This window comes from Oryctolagus cuniculus, chromosome 19 (genome assembly GCF_051225735.1).
Source record: "Oryctolagus cuniculus isolate XC-2025 breed Fujian yellow rabbit chromosome 19, ASM5122573v1, whole genome shotgun sequence".
Lineage (NCBI taxonomy): Eukaryota > Metazoa > Chordata > Mammalia > Lagomorpha > Leporidae > Oryctolagus > Oryctolagus cuniculus.
The window spans coordinates 69,611,440-69,633,910 of NC_142885.1; the positions used below are offsets into that span (position 1 = coordinate 69,611,440).

Genomic DNA, 22,471 nt, shown 5'->3' on the forward strand with positions numbered 1-22,471 from the left:
CGGGGCGGCACAGGCATTCCCCCAGTGTTTACTGAGGCCTGTTTTGGGAATCCGAGTGTCCAGGTTCTCACCCTTTGGCAGTCAAGGGATTATGAAGTCGACTGGGTGTAGCCAGCGTTCTTGTTAAGTAAAACAGAAGAGACTGATGGTTGTCAGTGTGTGAGGTTTGATGCAGGTTGCTTACTTGTCTAGTAGAATCACAGACGTTCCCAGAATCTTTCAAGCCTCTCCCTGCTTGGGCACTGTTAGAAATGATGAATGTGTAGCCAGGAAATGACAGCAAATACACTGAATTCATTCTGAGGTAGCCACAGTCACCATAGTGGGCTGAATGTTTTCGCTGGGTGACTGCTGGAATTAATGGTGTAGCCATTAGCTAACAAATACTTTTTCCTTCACTTTGCTCATTTATAATTTTTTTTAAAGATTTATTTAGGGGCCGGTGCCGTGGCACAGTAGGTTAATCCTTTGCCTGCGGCGCCAGCATCCCATATGGGCACCGGTTCTAGTCTCGGCCGCTCCACTTCCAATCCAGCTCTCTGCTATGGCCTATCAAGTGCTTGGGCCCTTGCAACTGCGTGAGACCCGGAAGAAGCACCTGGCTCCTGGCTTCGGATCGGTGCACCTCCAGCTATTGTGGTCATTTGGGGAGTAAACCAATGGAAGACCTTTCTGTCCTCCCTCTGTCTGTAACTCTACCTCTCAATTAAATAAATAAAATCTTAAATCTGCTGCTGGTTCACCCCCCAGATGGCTCCAGTGGCTGGGGCTGGTCCAGGCCAAAGCCAGGAGCCTGGAGCTTCTTCTGAGACTCCCCTGGCCATGTTGGGACTTAAGCACTTGAGCCATCTTCTGCTGCTTTCCCCAGACCGTTAGCAGAGAGCTGGATTGGAAGTGGAGCAGCCAGGTCTCAAACCAATGCCCATAAGGGATGCTGGCGTCACAGGCAGAGGCTTTACCCACTATGCTATACTGCCAACCCTCTACAGAGTTGCTTGATCTTAGCCTTTCCTGACTTCACGTCCTAATTACCATCATAATTTTTCATGAGACCCTTAGCACTCCATAACCCAAAGCTGGCATTTTTTACAACAGATATTATAGGAAAACAAACATTCTGAGTCTTCCGGGTTCTTAGATGAGTCATTGAGAGAATTCTTTACTGTTGGGAAATTAATGAGGCTCTGGCCTAAAGGAGAATAACTTAAGCTTCCATTTTCCTCACTTCGACTTTTCTTTCTTCATAGCACCTGGACTGGATAAATGTGCAGTTTTGTTTCTTCCTCTTAAATTGTGCATTTGGAATAAGCAAGACATTTCTAAGGACCTGGAATGGCTTTGGGCAGCACTGAGGGCAGAAAACTATCCTCTTGCCCCCACCACGCTCCTCCTCTCAGAACGAATCCACAGCAACATTGGAGAAAAACCATTTATATCTCTTCACGCAGTGGAAAAGTTGTCTTTGTTCAAATTAAATAAAATCCACATTGAAGAAAATCAAAATATTGTTACCTTACACCCTAATGTGAATTCAGGAAAACTGGTGAAAAGGTGGATCTTGTTAATTTTTTTTTAAGATTTATTTATTTATTTGAAAGTCAGGGTTACACAGAGGCAGAGAGAGAGTCTTCCATCTGCTGGTTCACTCTCTAGATGACCGCAACAGCGTCCTGAGTACAAGAGATCTTTACCTCTAGACTAGCCCTTCAAATCACGCACACTTACCCCTTTCAGTCTGTTACCCTCCAGTAAAAATGCCTGTGCCTTCTGAGGCTCTGAGCTAGTTTGTTAAGCTTCCTATAAAGTAAGACTTTTTCCTTAGTAGGACTTTTTCCTTTCTTTTCTCCTGTTGGTTGTCTAAAATCAAATTCAGTATGAAAAAGGTAAAATACACAACACTGAATTTGGAGGAGAAAATGAAGGTTCTAACTAGGATTGAAGCTGGATGATCTCTCAAAAGTAAAATGGTTGAATTTGGTACATAATTTAACATGTTATAACATTAAAAAAAAACAAGTTGATTTTGGACTTGGTACTTAAGTAGGACATGCCATTAGTAGGGTCTGAGAAGAGAATGAACAACAGGAGCCAAATAAGGTGATGTCATGATGCAGTCTACATGGGGTAGCAACAGAAACGCTCGGCTGGTGTCCCCAATAGGGGTGTGGAGCTTCATGCTGCTGCAGAGAGATCTGTATGATATTTTGGGTGAACAGACTTCAAAGCTAGCACTGGTTGGCTTTTCAGATTTTGAAATAGGCATGCAATTAGGAACCGAAAAGTATGTGGGGAGCAAGTCCTAAATTTGACTTCAGGAAATCTTGAACCATTTTAACAAAAACTGCCAATGATAATCAAAGAGGAGAAATTGCATCTAGCACAGCTATACAGTGAGGATGATGCTGACCTCTTGGAAATCAATGCCAGAAAATATTCAGGCAAGGAGAAAAGATAACTGCCTGTCAGGAAAGAAAATAAACAAAGAATAGCTGTTCTTTTGTGTGCAAATGCCATTACTATTGGAAAACCGAAGGTACCCAAAAGTGTCAAAGAGGACATAGGTTCATTACCTGTAATATATAAACCTAGTAAAGGTGTTTGCTTCACCAGAGAATTGTTTTCTGAATGAGTCTTTCAAAATTTAATTCCTGAAGTCCAGCATTTTCAACTCAGTGTTCTAAGATACCAAGCAGAGGACGTCAGGGCACTGTTACTCTGGACAGTTCCCCAGCTCACCTTCTGCTGAATCACTAACCTGTGAAGATGGTCGAATAAAATGTCTGTTCTTTCCCATAACACATCATCCTTTATTCAACCAGTGAATCAAGGTGTGATCTTGAGCTACAAATGACTGTACAGATGGAGGCAACTTGAAGAAAGTCTTGTAGTTTCTGAGGAAAGTTATGGTGAACAAGATAAGGGACAAAAAGGAATTTCCAAGATTAAAATCTACAATATAAAAAAATGCAAGTTTTAGTTGGCCAAAAAGTTGGGATGAAATAAAGCAAATAACCACAGCAAATGCATGGGAAAACTTTTACATAAAGGAACCTGAATATGATCTTCAGGACTTGGAAGATGGGGATTATAGAGAAATTCTTGAAAAATATGGAAGGTTGGAAACCAAGTTGAACAACAATAGGGTGCAGTTAAATGAAGATAACAGAGAAAAGCATTGTAGCCTAGAAACAAAAGGTGGAATTACAAAGGAAGTTCAGAAAGAAGATGGAGGTGAGACACAGTCTGCTGAATTTAAGTTGTCTGCTATAAGGTAGCTTGGACTACCTCCTCAACTTTGTGGATGCCATACCTGAGTTTCAAGGGTTCCATTTTACATGAAAGAGATGCAACGAAAAGTAGCTAAAAATAGTTCCAGAGTAGAATCTATTGTAGAATTGGTAGCTTTTTGAAATCAAGGCCTCATAATACTAAGGATTCCTCCAATATGCCTTCAACTTTTGGTTCTAGTAATTAGATTGTGTGTTTAAAGATTTCTGCTGTTCTATGGTAATACATGATATAAGTCTGTTGTGAACTGTGATTGGTTTTTTTTTTTTTTTTTTTTTTTTTGACAGGCAGAGTGGACAGTGAGAGAGAGAGACAGAGAGAAAGGTCTTCCTTTGCCGTTGGTTCACCCTCCAATGGCCGCTGCGGCCGGCGCGCTGCGGCCGGCGCACCGCGCTGATCCGATGGCAGGAGCCAGGAGCCAGGTGCTTTTCCTGGTCTCCCATGGGGTGCAGGGCCCAAGCACTTGGGCCATCCTCCACTGCACTCCCTGGCCACAGCAGAGAGCTGGCCTGGAAGAGGGGCAACCGGGACAGAATCCGGCGCCCCGACCGGGACTAGAACCCGGTGTGCCGGCGCCGCTAGGCGGAGGATTAGCCTAGTGAGCTGCGGCGCCGGCCCAACTGTCATTGGTTTTATAAACATTATTTTGCATATCACTGCCCATTTATATATTGGTTATAAGATAGCTTGAAAATCATAATTGTTTCTTTAAATGTATAAATGTATTTTTTTTTCTAGTTTAGACAAGGATCTGAATAGTGACAACTTATCACTCCAGTTTAGCTAAAGTGGAGTGGCAGTAAGAAAATCAATTGTTTAAATTATATGATGATCTCTTCACAACATATAACAAAGATGCTATATACTGACTAGTTGTATTACCTTCAAAAAGATAATAGATTTGGTTTTCAATTGTTATGACATACTCTGCTTTCTGAACTCTATTACCAACTATCTAGAGCTTGTAATATTTGCACATTATAGAAGATGTATTTTTTTTTTTTTTTTTTGACAGGCAGAGTGGACAGAGAGAGAGAGAGAGAGTGAGAAAGGTCTTCCTTTGCCGTTGATTCACCCCCCAATGGCCGCTGCGGCCGGTGCTGCGCTGATCCGAAGCCAGGAGCCAGGTGCTTCTCCTGGTCTCCCATGCAGGTGCAGGGCCCAAGCACTTGGGCCATCCTCCACTGCCTTCCCAGGCCACAGCAGAGAGCTGGCCTGGAAGAGGGGCAACTGGGACAGAATCCGGCGCCCCGACTGGGACTAGAACCCAGGGTGCCAGTGCTGCAGGCAGAAGATTAGCCTAGTGAGTCACGGCACCGGCCAACTAGTGACATCCTTTCAACACTTTGGTGTATATTACATTTTTTTTTTTTTTTGACAGGCAGAGTGGACAGTGAGAGAGAGACAGAGAGAAAGGTCTTCCTTTGCCATTGGTTCACCCTCCAATGGCTGCTGAGGCCGGCGCACCGCGCTGATCCGATGGCAGGAGCCAGGTGCTTCTTCCTGGTCTCCCATGCAGGTGCAGGGCTCAAGCACTTGGGCCATCCTCCACTGCACTCCCTGGCCATAGCAGAGGGCTGGCCTGGAAGAGGGGCAACCGGGACAGAATCTGGCGCCCCGACCGGGACTAGAACCCGGTGTGCCGGCGCCGCAAGGCGGAGGATTAGCCTAGTGAGCCACGGTGCCGGTCCATATTACATGTTTTTCAAAGAGGGAGACTATATTGTAAGTAAAATTGTATGTCTTACTGCCTTAACGTTTTATGCTTTGATATTAAATTAGCATTTGTATACAAGATTGTACACATGTATTTAGTCATCATAACCACAACCCCCTTCTTAAAAAGATGATTAGGTAACTTAATATCAAGTTCACATAAACTAGTAAAAAGCAGAGATTTAATGAGATTTAAATTCTATTTAATGCCAAAATTCAGGTTTTTAATCATTATGCTCTACTATTTCTAATTATCCCCATATAATTAAAATCTCTTCACAACAAACTTTTTTGATGGCTCTGTAATATTCCAGCAAACAATGTTCCATATCAGTTGAATCACTGAACAAGTATTTGCTGCAGATGATTTTTTGAAATAATATAGTAACATTTTGCATAACAGTTCAAACTATTACCCTAAAATATGCTATTAGGAATTAAACTATCACAGAAAACTTTAAAAAACTTTTTTGGATACACATTGTAAATTGTTTTCACATCCCTACCAGGAGTTTGCAAGTACAAGTATACTTAAAAAAATTCAGAGGGGCCAGTGTTGTAGCTGCCTGCAGTGCCGGCATCCCATATGGGCACCAGTTCGTTTCGGCTGCTCCACTTCCAATCCAGCTCTCTGCTATCACTTAAGCAATAGAAGATGGCCCAAGAGCTTGGGCCCCTGTACCAGCGTGGGAGACCCGGAAGAAATGCCTGGCTCCTGGCTTCGGATCGGCCCTGCTCTGCCTGTTGCAGCCATTTGGGGAGTGAACCAGCAGATGGAAGATAGCTCTGCCTCTGCTTCTCTGTAACTCTGCCTTTCAAATAAATAAATCTTTTTAAAAAATTCATAGAAAATATAATTATGAAAAACATATGTAGATTTTAAAAATATTTGTACTCAAATTTATTTTTTAATTGTACTTTTCTACGAACTTTTTGAAGTACCCTCATACTTTTCCCAATGGACAAATCCCAGCATTAAATATTATGTAATTAAGTTTTGCTAATTATATAACTAAAAGACTGGGAGACCAGGAGGAAGCACCTGGCTCCTGGCTTCGGATCGGCACAGTGTGCCGGCCGTGGCGGCCATTTGGGAACCAGCGGAAGGAAGACCTTTCTGTCAAAAAAAAAAAAAAAAAAAAAAGATATCTTTATGGCTGTTCCTTGTTTAAGCTGTCAAGTGAGCATTTAAGTTGATGTTTACAAATAGCGAATTTTGTTAGGATAATTAGTTAATGCCTTTTTATGTTTCCTTTCTCATTTTTAAAGATTTATTTAAAGATTTATTTCTTTTACTTGAAAGAGTTACACAGAGAGAGGCAGAGAGGTCTTCCATCCGCTGGTTCACTCCCCAACTGGCTGCAATGGCCGGAGCTGCGCTGATCCAAAGCCAGGAGCCAGGAGCTTCTTCCGGGTCTCCCACGTGGGTGCAGGGGCCCAAAGACTTGGACCATCCTCTACTGCTTTCCCAGGCCATAGCAGAGAGCTGGATCAGAAGTGGAGCAGCTGGGTCTTGAACTGGTGCCCATATGGGATGCCGGCACTTCAGGCCAGGGTGTTAACCCGCTGTGCCACAGTACCAGCCCCCAGACCGTGCTTTTGAGAACACTTGTTCAGCAGGGTGAGCGTCTGAGAGATTCCTCTGTGGTTTTAGCTGGACTTCAGGAGCATAAGCAGAGATTCAGGTGCGAGCATGCAGCACTTGGGGCAGCCACTAAGTCCCCCGGGATGGTTGCCTTGGGTCGTCTGTTAGAGAAGGGCTGGAAAAACAGGTCAGAGCCAGACTTTCAGTAACTGGGGGGACAGTCTACAATTTTAGACTTTGGCTCACCAAGTCCTAATGGATCTACCCCCCGACTGTGTCTCCCATCTCACAGCCCTGCCCCTGTTGGGACCCCAGGACACTTGCCTGTTGACTGCATCTGCCTCTGTCATCTCTGCTTCAGGTCTCATGTCCTCTCCCTACCCTGTACCACGGCAATCAAATGACAGCCTCCCATGGCATGTAAAGGAAGAGTCAACCCCTGGAGGCAGGGCCCACCCTTCCCAGCCGCTCACCCTCCTCAGTCTCCAGGTGCTGCAGGAACCACAGAGGCCTTTGCTTTGCCCAAGCCTCAGGAAGAACTGAAGTCTTTGCTCCTGTTCAGCCAGGACCTCCTCAGAAACCCAGGCAGCCCCCTCTCGTGCCGGCTGCTGGGAGACAACGCCTATCCAATGGGGCCCAGGAGAGTCCAAAGTTCCTCCGGGCTGCTTCACCCAAGTTCTAAGATGGAATCTTTCTTCTGGGAGGGAGGCAGGGTTAGAAGACAAACAAAAATTCTCATTTCTGTTCAAACACGTACCTCAGGATTTCAGCAAAGTACTATTTTTTTTTTTTTAAGAATTATCTTATTTATTTGAAAGAGTTACAGAGAGAGGTAGAGCCAGAGCCAGAGCCAGAGCCAGAGGGAGGGAGGGAGAGGGAGGGAGAGGGAGAGGGAGAGGGAGAGGGAGGGGGAGGGGGAGGGGGAGGGGGAGGGGGAGAGGGAGAGGGAGAGGGAGAGGGAGAGGGAGAGGGAGAGGGAGAGGGAGAGGGAGACTGACTTCCATTCCGCTGTTTACTTCCCACGCCAGGAGCCAGGAGCCTCTTCCAGGTCTCCCACAAGGGTGCAGGGGCTCTGGCCAGCGCGGTGGCTCACTAGGCTAATCCTCCGCCTGCACCGCCAGCACACCGGGTTCTAGTCCCGGTCGGGGCACCAGATTCTGTCCCAGTTGCCCCTCTTCCAGTCCAGCTCTCTGCTGTGGCCTGGGAAGGCAGTGGAGGATGGCCCAAGTGCTTGGGCCCTGCACCTGCATGGGAAACCAAAAGAAGCTCCTGGCTCCTGGCTTCAGATCAGCACGGTGCGCTGGCCACAGCAGCCATTGGAGGGGGTGAACCAATGGCAAAGGAAGACCTTTCTGTCTGTCTGTCCACTCTGCCTGTCAAAAAAAAAAAAAAAAAAAAAAAAGTCAGGGGCTCAGGCACTTGGGCCATCTCCTACTGCTTTCCCAGGCCACAGCAGAGAGCTGGATAGGAAGAGCAGCAGCTGGGACTTGAACCAGCACCCATATGGGATGCCAGCACTGCAGGCTGGGGCTTTAACCCACTTCGCCACAGTACCGGCCCCCAGCAAAGTACTTCTTAGTAATCTTCTCATCCTCTCTACCAGAGTATTACTCTCCCTGGAGTGGGGTTTGGATGCTTGTGAACCACTAAATTTCTTAATGAGTGTTTTGGAGGCATTCTCCATTTTGTGGTTTAAACCTTTTTTTTTTTTTTTTTTTTTTTTTTGGACAGGAAGAGTTAGACAGTGAGACACAGAGAGAGACAAAGAGAAAGGTCTTCCTTTTCCATTGGTTCACCCCCCGAAATGGCTGCTACAGCTGGTGCACTACACCAATCCGAAGCCAGGAGCCAGGTGCTTCTCCTGGTCTCTCATGTGGGTGCAGGGCCCAAGCACCCAGACCATCCTCCACTGCCTTCCCAGGCCACAGCAGAGAGCTGGACTGGAAGAGGAGCAACCAGGACAGAATCCAGTGCCCTGACCAGGACTAGAACCCGGGGTGCCAGTGCTGCAGGCGGAGGATTAGCCAAGTGAGCCGCAGCACAGGCCAACTTGGCCCCTTTTTGTAAAAATTATACGATTAACAAGGAAATACCAGTCTCCCTTTGAAGAACAGAAGTCAATTTCTAATCAGAAGTGCATGCAAGCTAGCCTGATAAAAGAAAAATCTTCCAAGTAAAAGCATTTTTTGCTCTAATTATCTCGCTATTCTGACACCCAAAGAAGTCTTGCTAGCTGATTCTGCTGCCTCTTTACAATGCTTGTTTCAAAAACTTAAGTCTTCAAGCAGTGGAGATTCTACACATACAAAAGCTGTTACCAGTTTCAGTGGTAAACTCATCTCAACAGGGTGCTGAGTTTAAATTCTAAACTTCAGATTGTAATGTTCAGACGACTACATTCTTTCTGAATACTTCCATCAGTCTCTGTCCACCTCTGGCTCTATTCTCGTTGTCCCTTGGCCTACTACTACTTTTAGTCTGACTCTGCAAGGCCTCTTCACATTGCCTAAATGTGGTAGATTCTCTACCCTTCCTTTCTGCTAATTTGCATCACCTTTGTCACATGTGTGCCCATGGCTTACCATCAGTCTACACCTGCCACGTCTCTTTCGTACCTAGCTTGGATTTACTGTTCGAGTCGGTCACCCTTTGACATAAGAGGCAGCTAAAATCTGTTGTTTCCTTTACAAGAAGACTAGAGAGTAAGAGTATAAATGTAGTATGTCTTGGGGCCAGCACTGTGGCATAGCGGGTAAAGCTGCCACCTGCAGTGCCGGCATCCCATATTGACACCAGTTCGAATCCCGGCTGCTCCACTTCTGACACAGCTCTCTGCTACGGCCTGGGAAAGCAGTGGAAGATGGCCCAAGACCTTGGGCACCTGAACCCACACAGGAGACCCAGAAAAAGCTCCTGTCTCCTGGATTCGGATCAGCGCAGCTTCGGCCACTGTGCCCATCTGGGAATGAACCAGCAGATGGAAAACCTCTCTCTCTGTAACTCTTTCAAATAGATAAACATTTTTTTAAAAAGTATGTCAGAAGTGCGGACAGTGACTCATGGGAGCCTGCAGTAAGGGACTACAAGGGAAGAAGTTATCAATCCGGCTCCCTGAAATCCCTGCCAATGTAGTCTCAGATTAAGCTCAGTGTTAGATGCTTTTCTGTCCAGTTGGCACAAATGAGTACTTTCCACACACCAGGCAGAGTGCTGCATGTTTTACATGCATATTTTATGTGACATCATCTCATTAGAAGGCTGAGAATAGGGAGCTGGCATTGTGGCATGGTGGGTAAAGCTGCCACCTGTGATGCCAGCATCCCATATGAACAAAGGTTTGTGTCCCAGCTACTCCACTTTTTTTTTTTTTTAAGATTTATTTATATATTCGAAAGGCAGAGACACCTTCCATCTACTGGTTCACTCCCCAAAAGGCTGGAACAACCTGGGCTGGGTCAGGCTGAAGCCAGGAGCCAGGAGCTTCTTGGTTTCCCACATAAGTACAGGGCCCAATTACTTGGGCCATCCTCCACTCTTTTTCCAAGAGCATTAGCAGGAAGCTGCACTGCAAGTGGTACAGCTAGGACTTGAACCAGTGCCCATATGGGATGCCAGTACTGCAGGCAGAGGCTTATTCTACTCCACAGCACTGGCCCTGCTCTACTTCTGATCCAGCTCCCTAACAGCCTGGAATAAGCAGCAGAAGATGGCCCAAGTGTTCCGGCCTCTGCCACACACATGGGAGACCCACATGAAGCTCTTGGCTCTTGGCTTCAGTCTGGCCCAGCCCTGACCATTGTGGCCATTTAGAGTAAACCAGCAAATCATGATCTCTTCCCCTCTAATTCTGACTTTCCAATAAATAAACATCCACAGTGCAAATAAATAAATGGCTGGTAACAGGTATGCCCATGGAGTGTGCTAGAGGGAGTTAGACTAGGGACTGGCGGAAGAGTTCTATGAGTCTTTTTAGTGCCCAGCACAAACACCTTGAAGGTAGGGGTAGAGGGACAGCCTCCCTGTTGTAGCTTCAGGCTGCAATGCTCTAAGAAAATCACCAGTTGTAGTACATCACAGGACCTGCAAGGGTGGTACGCGGTGGGCTGGTTGCAGGGGCAGGGGGAGAGGCGCGAAGGATGAAATTTACCATCTGCGTGAGTGGCCATCTTGACCAGGGTGCTTAGTGGTAACATCAACTTCACCACTTCACCCAATTCATAGCATCAGCAGCCACGCCAACCCTGCCTGCTCCATTGGACCCTGGTCCTGCTCCCACCACTGATGATCCCACATTAATCTCTAATCCTCACCCCTTCCCCGAGCCTCAACCCCAACACTACCATTCCCCTCCTGCTGTGAATATGGCAGATAAGAAAAAGGGCTGTTACAAGAAACAGAGTTTAAAAATCGGCGCAGAAAAACCAAAGGGAAAATCACACTTGAGTGAGGCAGCGCTGAGGCAAGACTGAGGAGGAACGGATGGGCACACAGGGCTCTTTCCGCCACTCCGGCCCTGTGTGTGACAGCCCGCTAGCAAAGGACTGCCTCACTGCCTTTTTCTCTCCCCAAGAACAGACCCGAACCCTGCGCTGCTTTCCTGGCATCAGATCTCCTTCTTAGAGTTCTTCCAGTAGTCTCTCCCCAACAGGTACAGACTTCTAGAACTCCTATTCCTGGTTCTTCATTTTAAAATATACTGCTTCCCCCTAGTAATTTTGCTCTCCCCTACATCTCCCCACCAGCAGTAATAACTCAGTTATATCAGTACCATCTTAGATTACTTTCTGCCAACCAGATAAAAAACCAGAAGAGACAGATCTCTCTCAGCAATTACAAGAGCATAAACACTCTAAACAAAGCAGAAACATTTTTACTCCTGCATGTCACAGAAAGGAAGAGTATTTTCCGGAGCTCCTAACCTAACACTACCAAGTAGCTGTCTGGCTTGACCCTGTGACCACATAGGTCCAGGTCCACACCCTCCGTCAGGCACTCTCCTGCCACCTCTGTCAGAACCTGCCGGATGAATACAGCCTACAGGGAGAAAGCAGGTCCCCTGACCAACAACGGGGAGCAAATCAGTGAGTCACACACACCCACCCAAGTTTCCTGGAGATATTTATTTACCATCCAAACATATTTTCAACAAAGGAGGACACAATCACTAATTTCCCTAGGATGCATATTTTCAGTCTCCTTTGAGGAACAAGCCTCTGCTTATCGTTTTCTGACAGATGTGGAGAAAAGTCTCAATCTCTGCGAAGGGTAGAATAATCACACATTTCCACTGCCAATTTCTGGAACAAGAAGTTCCAGCTTACTTTTCCCCTTAGGCCTCTGCTTCCTTCTTGTCTGAGGTAACTGCTGCACGTGTGGTCTGCCCACGTGCCCTTTCAGACTGTGGTGGCTGACCCACACAGCCCACGGCCTCCCAGCCCGGGGCCTCTGGAGATGCTGTAAGTCACAACCAGTATTCAGTTGACTTCCAGCTGGTTCCTCGGGAGACTTGGCCCCGCTTCTCTGGTCTCAAAGCCCACAGGGGCCCAAGTGCTCCTACTCAATTTCCCAAATCAGAAAGTAGTAACCGAAAGATGGATCCCCAAAGCTGTTGGGATAAACACCAGACACAGGTGGGAGATACCCAAACCACATCTTGGCTAAGTACACCAAGAAAGTGAGTGCTCCTTGGGACAGGACAGACTTAACTGGGACCCTGCTTGGAGCAGGTCTCCTCAAAACCTTTCAGCCTTCCCTCCACAGACACAGCTCCTTTTCAGTTTTATGCTAACCCTTTCAACACCTGCACCTCCCTCAAAACAAGCCCCGTTTCCCTTTTGTAGCAATTACCTGAAAAATGCAGAGGTGCATTTTTTGGGCAGCTGGGCAAGGAATGCCAATTTTGGACAAGAAGGACCCTCTGAGTGTGCCACCTATCCGGGGCAGAGAAAAACCTCCTTGTTTCTAACCGGTGTGAGTTCTCTGATGACTCATGAGGCGTGAACTCCGGGAGAAGCTTTCTCCACATTCAGAACATTTATACGGTCTCTCTCCTGTATGGGTTCTCAGGTGACGAATCCGATTGGAGCTGTGAGAGAAACTGTCTCCACACTCATGACAGGTGTAGGGTTTTTCTCCCGTGTGAATTCTCTGGTGCCTTATTAGGTTAGATCTGTGAGAGAAGTTTTCCCCACAAAGGGTACATTTGTATGGTTTCTCTCCCGTGTGCGTTCTCTGATGTCTTGTGAGATGCATCCCTTGCCGGAAACTTTTCCCACAGGTTAAACATTCAAAGAGTTTCTTCTCTGCCTTGTGGGTTCCGTGGTTTGGGAGCAAGGGGGCGCTGTCACTCACGGCTTCCCCACACTCAGAGAAGGGGTACAGTCTCTCTTTCTCATGAGTTCTTTCATGAATAACAAGGTGTGAACTCCTAGAGAAACTTTTCCCACACTCAGGACACTTGTAAGGCCTCTCTCCTGTGTGAATCCTCTGGTGCCGCAGGAGGTTGGAGCTGTGAGCGAAGATCTCCCCACACTCCGGGCACTTGTACGGCTTCTCCCCTGTGTGCGTTCTTTGGTGCCTGTGGAGGTTGGAGTTGCAAGAGAAGCTTTTTCCACAAATGTTACACTGATAGGGCTTCTCGCCCGTGTGCGTGCGCTGGTGGCGCGTCAAGTGAGTATTCTGACTGAAGCACTTTCCGCATTCGAGGCACTTGTGGGCCTCCTCTCCGAGGTGCGCTCTATGTAGTGACAGGAAGTGAGGGTTCCCACCAAAGAGGTCACTGCACTCCACACCCACACACAGTCTCTCTGCCGCATGAATTCTCTGGTGCCTAATTAGGTTTGAGTTGTTGGAGAAATTTTTGCCACACAAGGGACATAAATGGAGTTTCTTCGGCACTTCCTTTGGTCGCCCCAGTTCTCTGTAACTTGCGGCTCCTGTCAGGGTCTGTTCTGTTCTGTCCTCTGAGGGAGGCTCCCAGTGCCATTCTGCCCTGTCCCGAGGTCTTCCTGGCTCCGGACTCCAGGGCACCTCCCCTCTGGCCTGGCCAGATGGCGGTGCCTCAGAGTGTGAATTCACAGGGGAACTAAACTGAGCACTTTCTTCTGGGTCCTCAAATTTCTCTTCCCCTGTAGGGAGAGAAAAACCAACGCTCTACATCATTTATACACTGGAAAAAAAATCCAAACCATCTACCTGGCATGTTAGGTCAGAAGCCCAGAAGGGCTACATCTACCTCAGTTTCCCATCCTCTCTCTATGGGTCAAACACTCCAGAGAGGCAAGCAGAGGGGGTGGGGTCAGCGCTCAAGGAATCACTCAGACCAGTCTTGGAATTCCATCCTTGGTGCCGCCATGCCCCTGGCCTACTGAGCCTCCGGCTTCTACCCTGCAGGAATGGGTAGGGCAGAGCAGGACTGAGAGCAGGGCAGGGCAAGTGAACCCAAAAGGAAGTGCCTCCTTGCAGTCTGCACCTGGGCTTCCTCACTTGCCCCACTGGACAGCGTGGCCAGTGGGGACCGAGGAAGCCAGGGGCGCCCCGGCACTGGTGGAGGGCTGGCCTGCACCCAAACTCTCCAATGTGTCTCTCAGCCTCAGAGGTCTCGCTGGGCTGCTGCACAACTGCATGCCTTACCTGGAGCTGGACTGCTGGGGCTCAGGCCCTCCTTGCAGCTCCGGAGACTGGGGTCCCGTACCTTTCCTCCTTCTTCCACGCGGGCGTCTAAGGCCTCCTGGCGGGGAATGTGAGGGTCTGTTCACAAGGAAACAAACACACGTCTTTGCCACCACTCTCCTCTACCAAGCAAAGCAAACAATGCAGTTTTGCTCCCCATCCTCAGTGTGCACACAGACGCTCAGGAAGGCTGACGGCATTACTTGGAATATTCACCGAACTCAGCAGTCAGTGCAAACGAGTTCCCAAACCTGATGGATGAAAACAAGTGCAGTGTGACCTCCTGCTGGCGTGTGCTCAGCTGCACGGCTGCGTCCACCCGACTGCGAGCTACAGTCTCCTTCTGCGTCACTTCCCGACACTTTCCCCAAGTTTCGTTATGAGACGCTCACACATACAGAACAGCTGAGAGAACTACATAACGAACACTTGTCTGTAGAAACCCTCTATGGCCGACACCGCGGTTCACTAGACTAATCCTCCATCTGGGGCGCCAGCACCCTGGGTTCTAGTCCCAGTTGGGGCACCAGATTCTGTCCCGGTCACTCCTCTTCCAGGCCAGCTCTCTGCTGTGGCCCGGGAAGGCAGTGGAGGATGGCCCAGGTGCTTAGGCCCTGCACCTGCATGGGAGACCAGGAGAAGCTCCTGGCTCCTGATCAGCGCTGCGCGTCGGCTGCAGCAGCCATTGGGGGGGGGGGGGTGAACCAAAGGTAAAGGAAGACCTTTCTCTCTCTCTCTCTTACTGTCCACTCTGTCTGTCAAAAAAAGAAACCCTCCAGGTAAATTCACCCACAAGTCTGTTATATTTCACAGGCATCGCTTTCAGTTTCTGCGTAATATTTCAACATATAGATGCATCTTAAGTTTTACGATTTAGCCTATTTTCAATATATACATTGTTCCTGAATTTCTACAAAGGCTTTGTGAATTCAATATTGAACTGACTCTTTGGGGACTAAGTGACCCCTCAGCTATGTTCATTTTGTTTAAAATTTATTTATTTGAAATCAAATTTACAGAGAGGGAGAGGCAGAGGCAGATAGAGAGGGAAGTCTTCCACCTGCTGATTCATTCCCCAAATGGCTACAACCACCAAGGGGGCCAGGCCAAAGCCAGGAGCTTCATCCAGCTCTCTCACGTACATGCAGGGACCCAAGCACTTGGGCCACCTTCTGCTGCTTTTCCAGGCACATTACCAGGGAGCTGGATTGGAAGTAAAACAGCCGGGACTCGAACAGGTGCCAATATGGGATGCTGGCACTGCAGACAGTGGCTTTACCCATTACATTACAGTGCCAGCCCCCATTTTATTGTTATTATTACAATAGTGAATGTTTTGATGCCAAATTCAGCTCTTTCCTGAATTTTTATGGCTACGAAATTTTTATGCCTACATTGGAATGCTGATGCCTGTGTCCTGAAACTTTGTCTTTATGGAAAGAAATACAAATACTAATGAAGCACAGGAGAATGAAGCACAGGGAATGAAGAGAGGCCCCTGGCGTCCTGAGACACGAAGCACATGAGACGGGGCAGGGGCTCACTGTGTTGACTCTGCTCTGTGAAGTCCACTATGGCTCAGTCTCCTTGCTTTATGCGCTGGCAGCATGGGCTGGAATCCAGGGCTGCTTCTAAGTGTGTCATCTGTGCAGTTGTTGCACTGGCCTTCGGACAGGTGCCCTTAGACAAAGGGAGCTCTGTGGAGACTGCTTAGCAAAAGTCAGAGTTATATCCGGAAGCGCGTGTTCAAGGGACTTTGACTGGGAATGATGTAGTCCTCATCCCCAGAACAGAACTGTGCCACTGCTGTGGTGCAGGGAGGTATGCTGCCACCTATGACACCAGCACCCCAGATCAGAGCTCTGGTTTGAGTCCTGGCTGCTCCACTTTCAATCCAGCTTCCTACGAGAGCCACAGGTAATGGCTTGTGTAATTGAGCCCCTGCCACCCGTGTGGGAGACCGAGACAGAGTTCCTGGCTCCTGGCTTCTGCTGGGCCCAGCTCTGACTGTTGTAGCCATTTGAGGAGTGAACCAGCCAATGGATGATCTATCTCTATCTCTCTGCCTTTCAAACAAATAAATCTTAAAAGAAAAAAAAAAAGGGGAGGGAGGAAGGAAAAGAGGAAAGTCAGTCCTTACCCAGCGAGCCCACAGCCTCACTGCTCTCCGGCGCCACGTCACTGGCGAGGGCTCTGCTGCGCGGACACTGACGCCCCCACTCCTCCTGGGAGATGTACACGGCCACACTCTCCAAGCTCTCGGGCAACTGGAACAGCACAAGGTCTTTTTTAGCCCCTCACACAGCAAGAACACCTCAAGCAAAGTCACGGGTTAAAGGGACAACCCCAGGGGTACCAAGAACACATGTCTCGGGAAAGAAGGGTGCCAGGCCTACAAGTGAAAGACGGAAGAGACAGCGAGCGAGGGAGACACTTGTGGTGATGTAAAATGGATTCTCCTAGTGGCAGAAGGACCCTTCCCACCCAAAGAAAGAAGGGTGCTGGGAGAAGAGAACGGGGGCTTCCACATCACCTGGGGCCCAGTCAGCGCCTTGTCTTCCGCGGTCCCTTCATGAGGAAAGAGAGAAAGCCAGGGAGCAGATACTGCTGAAGGGGACGGAAACCACAATGAGAACAGCGATCCCAAGCCTTGGCAGCCCACCAGTGATTAGAACACAGTATCAGCTCCGCCGCGCCCAGCAGAAGCAGCCAGCAGAGGCTCACCCACAGATAGCAGAGTAAGGGAACGCGGCCCTCTTCCCTGGGGCCCTGGCATTCCGCGGGCTCTAAATCTCTGTTCTGCGTACAAGGGGCGCTGCTGAGAGAGCCCCCCACCCCCACCCCAGAACCCCACCAGCACTTCTAGGTCCTTCATTCCGTATCTCAGAACTCCGACTTCACCAAGTCCTCCTCCCTGGCACCTGTTCTACACCCTGTGGTGTCAGGGGCAACCCCAAAGCCCCTCCTCCCTCCCACCTGCCCAGATGACTGTTCCTCACCCCTCTCCTTTACAGCCTGGGGGTCCCTTTGGGGGCTGGGGCCTAGCAGCTCCTGCAGCCTGGGGCCAGGGCCTCGCTCAGTCTCCATGGGCTCCAGCTTGAAGCTCGGTGACTCTCGGGCTGTTTCCAGAGGCAGAGGCTCCTCCAAAAGCACTTCTGTTCCCCGCCCACGGGTTGTGACCTGGGAACCAACCCACAGCACTCGGCGTCACCACAGGGCTCTGCGAGCAAGCCCTCCACAGAGGACGGCAGGCCACCCTCTGGACCCAACAAGGCCCCAACGCCTTCTGGGGTCCCGTCTGCATCCGGGAAAGTGAGTGGGCCGGCGAGTAAGAGGGCAGGTTCGCAAACAGCGCGCACGTTCTGACACCCCGCCCTCTGTGCGCTCCCCCTCTTCTAGATGCGTCTATCCCTCACTGCGGGACACGGCAAATGCGGGTCTCTGAGGGGCAAACCCTTGCCAGAGTTCACAGTTAACCCGTTCTGCAGAGACCACTTCTGAGCCCCGCGCATCGGCCAGCAGGCTTCCACCACCGACTGCAGCCAGTCCTGTGAGCGCTCTCACGCGCTGCTTTCTCATGCTGGCCAGGTGCCGAGCCCCGCCGCCTCTGCCCTACGCCCCCGGCCGTGTGGGGACCAAGTGGAGGTCGGGAGAGTCCGGGGCAAACGACAAAAAGGCCTGCTCCCCGTGCAGAGCTTCTCGGGGCAACCAGGTCGGTGACATCCCCGCCGCCGGGGCCAGGCAGCCAGCTCGCGCGCGCTCACCTGCTGCCTCAACCTCCCGAGCTCTCTCTGCATATCCTCCACCAGGGTCACTGCTTCTTCGCCGCTCTCGGGATGCAACTCCTGCACCCTGCTCTGGATCTCCTGGGGCAGGATGGTCAGGAACTGCTCCAGCACCAGCAGCTCCAGGATCTGCTCCTTGGTGCGCAGCTCGGGCCGCAGCCACCCGTGGCAGAGCTCCTGGAGCCGGCTCAGGGCTTCCCGGGGCCCAGCGGCCTCTTGGAAACGGAACCGTCTGAAACGCAGATGGGAGGCCTCCGGACTGGGCCCGGGGTCAGGCGGGGGCAGCTCCTGGCTCCAGGCGCAGTCCTCCTCCAGTTTCACTATCAGGAGCCCTTCTCGCTCCTGGGAGCTCGGGCCCGACGCCATTGTCAGGACCCCAGAGCGCCTGGCCCCTTAAAACCGGATGCGGCCGCTCTGAGAGGTATCCCGGCCCCAAGCAAGGGTGCGCGGCGCCGGCCGGAGCTGCTGGGCCCGGGGCTCCAGGTCCCGGCGGAAGATCCCAGCTCTCGCCGGGCGCAGCTGGCTCCAGCGCCTCCACCTCAACAAGCTTCGGGTGCCGCCGCCCAGCCGCCCAGGCCCACCTTCGCCAGGACGCTCCCGCGGCAAGACCCGAGCGACCCCCTCCTCAGCCAGCACCGGGACACACGAAAGACTGCGCTCGGCCCTCAGGCCGGAAGTGCCTGGGCGCCAGTTAGCCGTCCACAAGCCAACGGCCCCTGCTTGGGCCCAACTTCCGGGTCACGTTTCTGCAAACTCCAGCGCCCATTGGATCAGGTCTCGCCACAGACTCACCGACGACCAATGAGAAGGGGAGGTCCGCCTGCGGAGGCGGGACGAGCGAGGGGCCAATCAGAGAGGAGCCCCGCGGTCCCCGGCGGCCCCGGGAGGGGCGATGGGCAGGGCCGCCAAGTCGAAAATAGCTGGGGGGAAGGGAGGATGTGCCCGGCGGACGGTCTGGACGAGGGGTCCCCACAAAGGCTTATTAAAATGGCAAGCCCCGGCCGCGCGAGGGCCACCGCGTCAGAGTTCGGGGCGGACAGAATCCGGAACTGAGTGGCTAAGCTCCACCCTCTTCCCGGGGCAACCCCCAACCGTCCCTGGCACCCTGGGCTGGCAGCGGCAAGCGCGACCCACGCGTCCGGCTTCGGAGTCGGCGGCCTCCGTGGCGCGCTCCACACCCGTGGACGCCCGGCCGCGGGCCGCCCCGAACCCGTCACAGCGCGCGGCCCCCGGCCCCCGGCGCGGGGCCTGCCGGGAGATGGAGTCCGTGGCGCGACCCCGCGACTGCGCCTGCGCTGGCGGCCCCGGCTCCGCCGTCTACGCCCGCAGCCAGCTGCAGCCGGGTCGTGTGTGGCAGCGGGGCCGGCCGGGCGGGCTCCGGGGCTTCCGGGGGGCGCTCAGGGCCTGGCGCGCGCCCCCTGGCTCTCCGGGTGTGGGTGCACTGCTCGGCCCGCGAGGGCCAGGGCCGGTTACTCCGGTGCTGGCTCCGCCGTGAGAATCGCCTTGCGGCGCGAACGGACACGCGTGGGGCCGGTGGAGGCTTCGTGTCGCCCAGGGGAGGGCTGCCCCGCCGCGAGCTGGAGCTCTTGCCCACGGGCAGCGGCGGTCCAGGGCCGCGACGCTTTCCACCAGCGGTCAGGCCGACAGAAGCGCGCTGGGAGCGAATCCGGACAACCAGTAACCGTCTACACAGCGCTTGCTCGCGTGCAGGCGGATCCTCGACGCGCACTGAACGAAGCAGACGTTGTTGTTGGCACCGTCAGCCGGGCCGGGTCGCACAAGGCCGCCAGTGTGGCGAAGGGTGGGCCTGGGGACAGCCAGGGCTGATTCGGAACACCTGCGTGGACTGAGGACTGGGCATGCGTTTTCCTTGTCCCATTCCAGGGAAGAAACCAGACCCGCAGATGCCAACCCAGAAGCCCCTGCAGCACGGGCGTGACGTCAGAACTCCTTGTGACCATTGCAGCATAGGCGTGACGTCAGAACTCCCTGTGACCACTGCAGCATAGGCGTGACGTCAGAACTCCCTGTGACCATTGCAGCATAGGCGTGACGTCAGAACTCCCTGTGACCATTCTGGTTTTTTAAACATTCTCATTTCAAAAAAGAAAATCTCGATTCTAACCTCATAAACCACTTGTCCCGGGCCTTTATGGTCTCAGGCAAGTTACTTAATCGCATGGAGCTCCCTTCTCTGAGCTGAGGGAACGTGCGGGGAGGACTACATGAGCCAGGGCACGTTCGAGGCTTAGAACCGTCAGTGGTAGTGGCTGCGGGATATGTGTAAGAATATTTCAGTGCTGCCCTGAAGTAGGACGAATGGAGGTCAACCGCTTGCGACCGCTGGCGCTCGGGGTTTGTTCCAGCGCATTCTTAGGATTAGTATTTTTTTGTGGCCTACCCGTATTCAGGGGACAGACTAGCCGACATCTGATTGGAGTACAGTTACCCGCTGGTTACAGATCTACAGGGATGCATTGAACCCCAGGGTTCTTAGCCTGGCACTGCCCAGAACCGTGTGATGGTGCCTACCGAGCCTTTAAGGCGGAGTTCATGTTGGGGGGCGCACTGGCCAGCACAGATCCGGGGGGTGCACGGTGGGTCTGGAGGTACTGTGCACCAGCCTGCATGTGTGTGTCCCCAGGAAGCAGGAACAGACCGTTCACCAAGTTCTCGAGACACCCAAAATATCTAAGAACAGCTACCTTCGGGCTCTGGTGAAAATGAAGTAAGTGTGCCCTCGTGTGGCCACTACTGGTTCTACTTCGTTTCGCAGCTAGAGGAGGCTCCCTAGTTGTCAGGAAATTTTTAATCTCCTGCCTCCTCGTCCCTGTTTCTAGGCTGCTTTCAGTCCCTAACCAGGTCTTACAGATGCCCTGGCATTCAGGGAGTTTTCTTGTACCTGCACCACATTACTTTTTCATCCCACTCTTTTTCTTAGCATAAACAAAATAGTGACGTGAGGCTTCATTTCATTTCAAATGCGTCTTTTGGTCTTTAAAATTTATTTATTTTTATTTGAAAGGCAAAGAGTAGATACAGATAGAGACCTTCCATCTGCTGGTTCATTTCCCAAATGCCAAGAGCACAGAACCCAATCGCAGACTCCCATGGGCGGCAGGGATCCAAATGCTTGACTTCACTTCATCTGCTGCTTCCCAGAGCACACATAAGCAGGAAACTCGAATCAGAAGTGGAACTGGGACTCCAACCCGGCCGCACTGACTTGGGCTGGGGGTGTCCGAAGTAGTGTCTTAGCCACTGCACCAAACATCCACATGTATTTTATTTTTATTACCCTGAAATATGTTGCCTTTTCCCCATCAAAGTCTATGCTAAGGCATTTTGCTCCTCCTATATTTTGATTTATATATAAATGCATACACACACACTTTTTAAAAATTATTATTTGTTTATTTGAAAGTCAGTGTTACACAGAGAGAGAAGGAGAGGCAGAGAGATTGAGAGAGAGGTCTTCCATCCACTGGTTCACGCCCTAATTAGCCACAACGGCTGGAGTTGTGCCGGTTTGGAGCCAGGAGTTTCTTCCAGGTCTCTCACGCGGGTGCAGGGGACCAAGGACTTGGGCCATCTTCTACTGCTTTCCCAGGCCTCAGCAGAGAGCTGGATCGGAAGTGGACACGAACCGGCACCCATATGGGATGCCGGCACTGAAGGCGGCGACTTTACCTGCTATGCCATAGCACCGACACCCTCCCCCCATTTTTAATGTGGGGTTTAACTTTTCCTTCTAATGACCATTAACCAAACCATCTTGCTAATCAGGCTTGAAAACAGTACTTGAACATTCTCTTCTATTTGGATTTTAAGTCACTACTTACCACCAAGTCTTAGAGAGGCGGAGCGAGAGGAAGGGACATGGAAGGAGGGTCCAGACCTCCACTCTCTCAGTGAGGCGAGGACAGACGGACATAGTAGAAGAGCAAACCAGAGAGAAACCTCACCCGGTGCTTTGAGACGAATGGGAACACTGTCAGCTAGTTTACAAGGACCAGGATAATCCCCTTCTAGACTTCAGCTAAAACACGCACAGGCTGTTGTAATGGACAGCGGCAAGCCCCGTTCAGATGCCACTTTTCATTTGAACATCTCATAACTTAAATTACCCCAGAACAGGCTTCATAACTGGCACTCTGACCTCCCTCTCTCTTATCTTGGGACTTGGGGTGGGAGAGAAGCTTTGGGATGCTATTAGGAATCTGTTATTTGGGAGTGGCATTGTGGCACAGCAGGTTAAGCTGCCACCTGCCAATCAACATCCTACGTGGGCACTGGTTCGAGTCTGGCTGTCCCAGATCAGATCTGGTTCCCTGCTAACAACTGGGAAAAGCAGCCTCAGGCCCATCTCTGTTCTCCCCTCGCTCCCTGCGAGTCCTCGAGTCCTCCAGAGCAGATGTGAAGCGGG

The 22,471-nt window shown here is 51.0% G+C and overlaps 1 protein-coding gene across 7 annotated transcripts; it reads right to left on the minus strand.

The window, feature by feature from the left end:
• Positions 1-11,690: 11,690 nt before the first annotated feature.
• Positions 11,691-19,303, minus strand: ZNF263 (zinc finger protein 263). 7 transcript variants are annotated; one of them, XM_089321299.1, is made up of 7 exons: positions 18,025-19,299; positions 17,260-17,440; positions 16,794-16,867; positions 16,401-16,527; positions 15,805-15,940; positions 14,222-14,338; positions 11,691-13,716 (listed from the first exon to the last, which is right to left on the minus strand). In XM_089321299.1, the coding sequence occupies exons 1-7, from the start codon at positions 18,409-18,411 to the stop codon at positions 13,701-13,703; spliced, it is 1,038 nt and encodes a 345-aa protein (XP_089177425.1). In that variant the 5' UTR covers positions 18,412-19,299; the 3' UTR covers positions 11,691-13,700. The 7 variants fall into 7 exon arrangements, with proteins under 7 accessions (XP_089177425.1, XP_008248865.3, XP_002722814.3 ...); XM_008250643.5 differs by lacking the exon at positions 15,805-15,940 and having other exon boundaries at positions 16,794-16,864; positions 18,025-19,265; XM_002722768.6 differs by lacking the exon at positions 15,805-15,940 and having other exon boundaries at positions 18,025-19,265.
• Positions 19,304-22,471: the final 3,168 nt, after the last annotated feature.

Bases quoted from the DNA above. Each gene is read 5' to 3' on its own strand.
- ZNF263 (XM_002722768.6), bottom strand. From the start codon at position 18,411: ATGGCGTCGGGCCCGAGCTCCCAGGAGCGAGAAGGGCTCCTGATAGTG. The intron at 16,528-16,793 runs GTGATGTGGAAG...GTGCTGTTCCAG, and splicing joins AGGCGCTGACTGGGCCCCAG to TTGCCCGAGAGCTTGGAGAG. The intron at 14,339-16,400 runs GTAAGGACTGAC...CCTTGTGAACAG, and splicing joins TGAGGCTGTGGGCTCGCTGG to ACCCTCACATTCCCCGCCAG.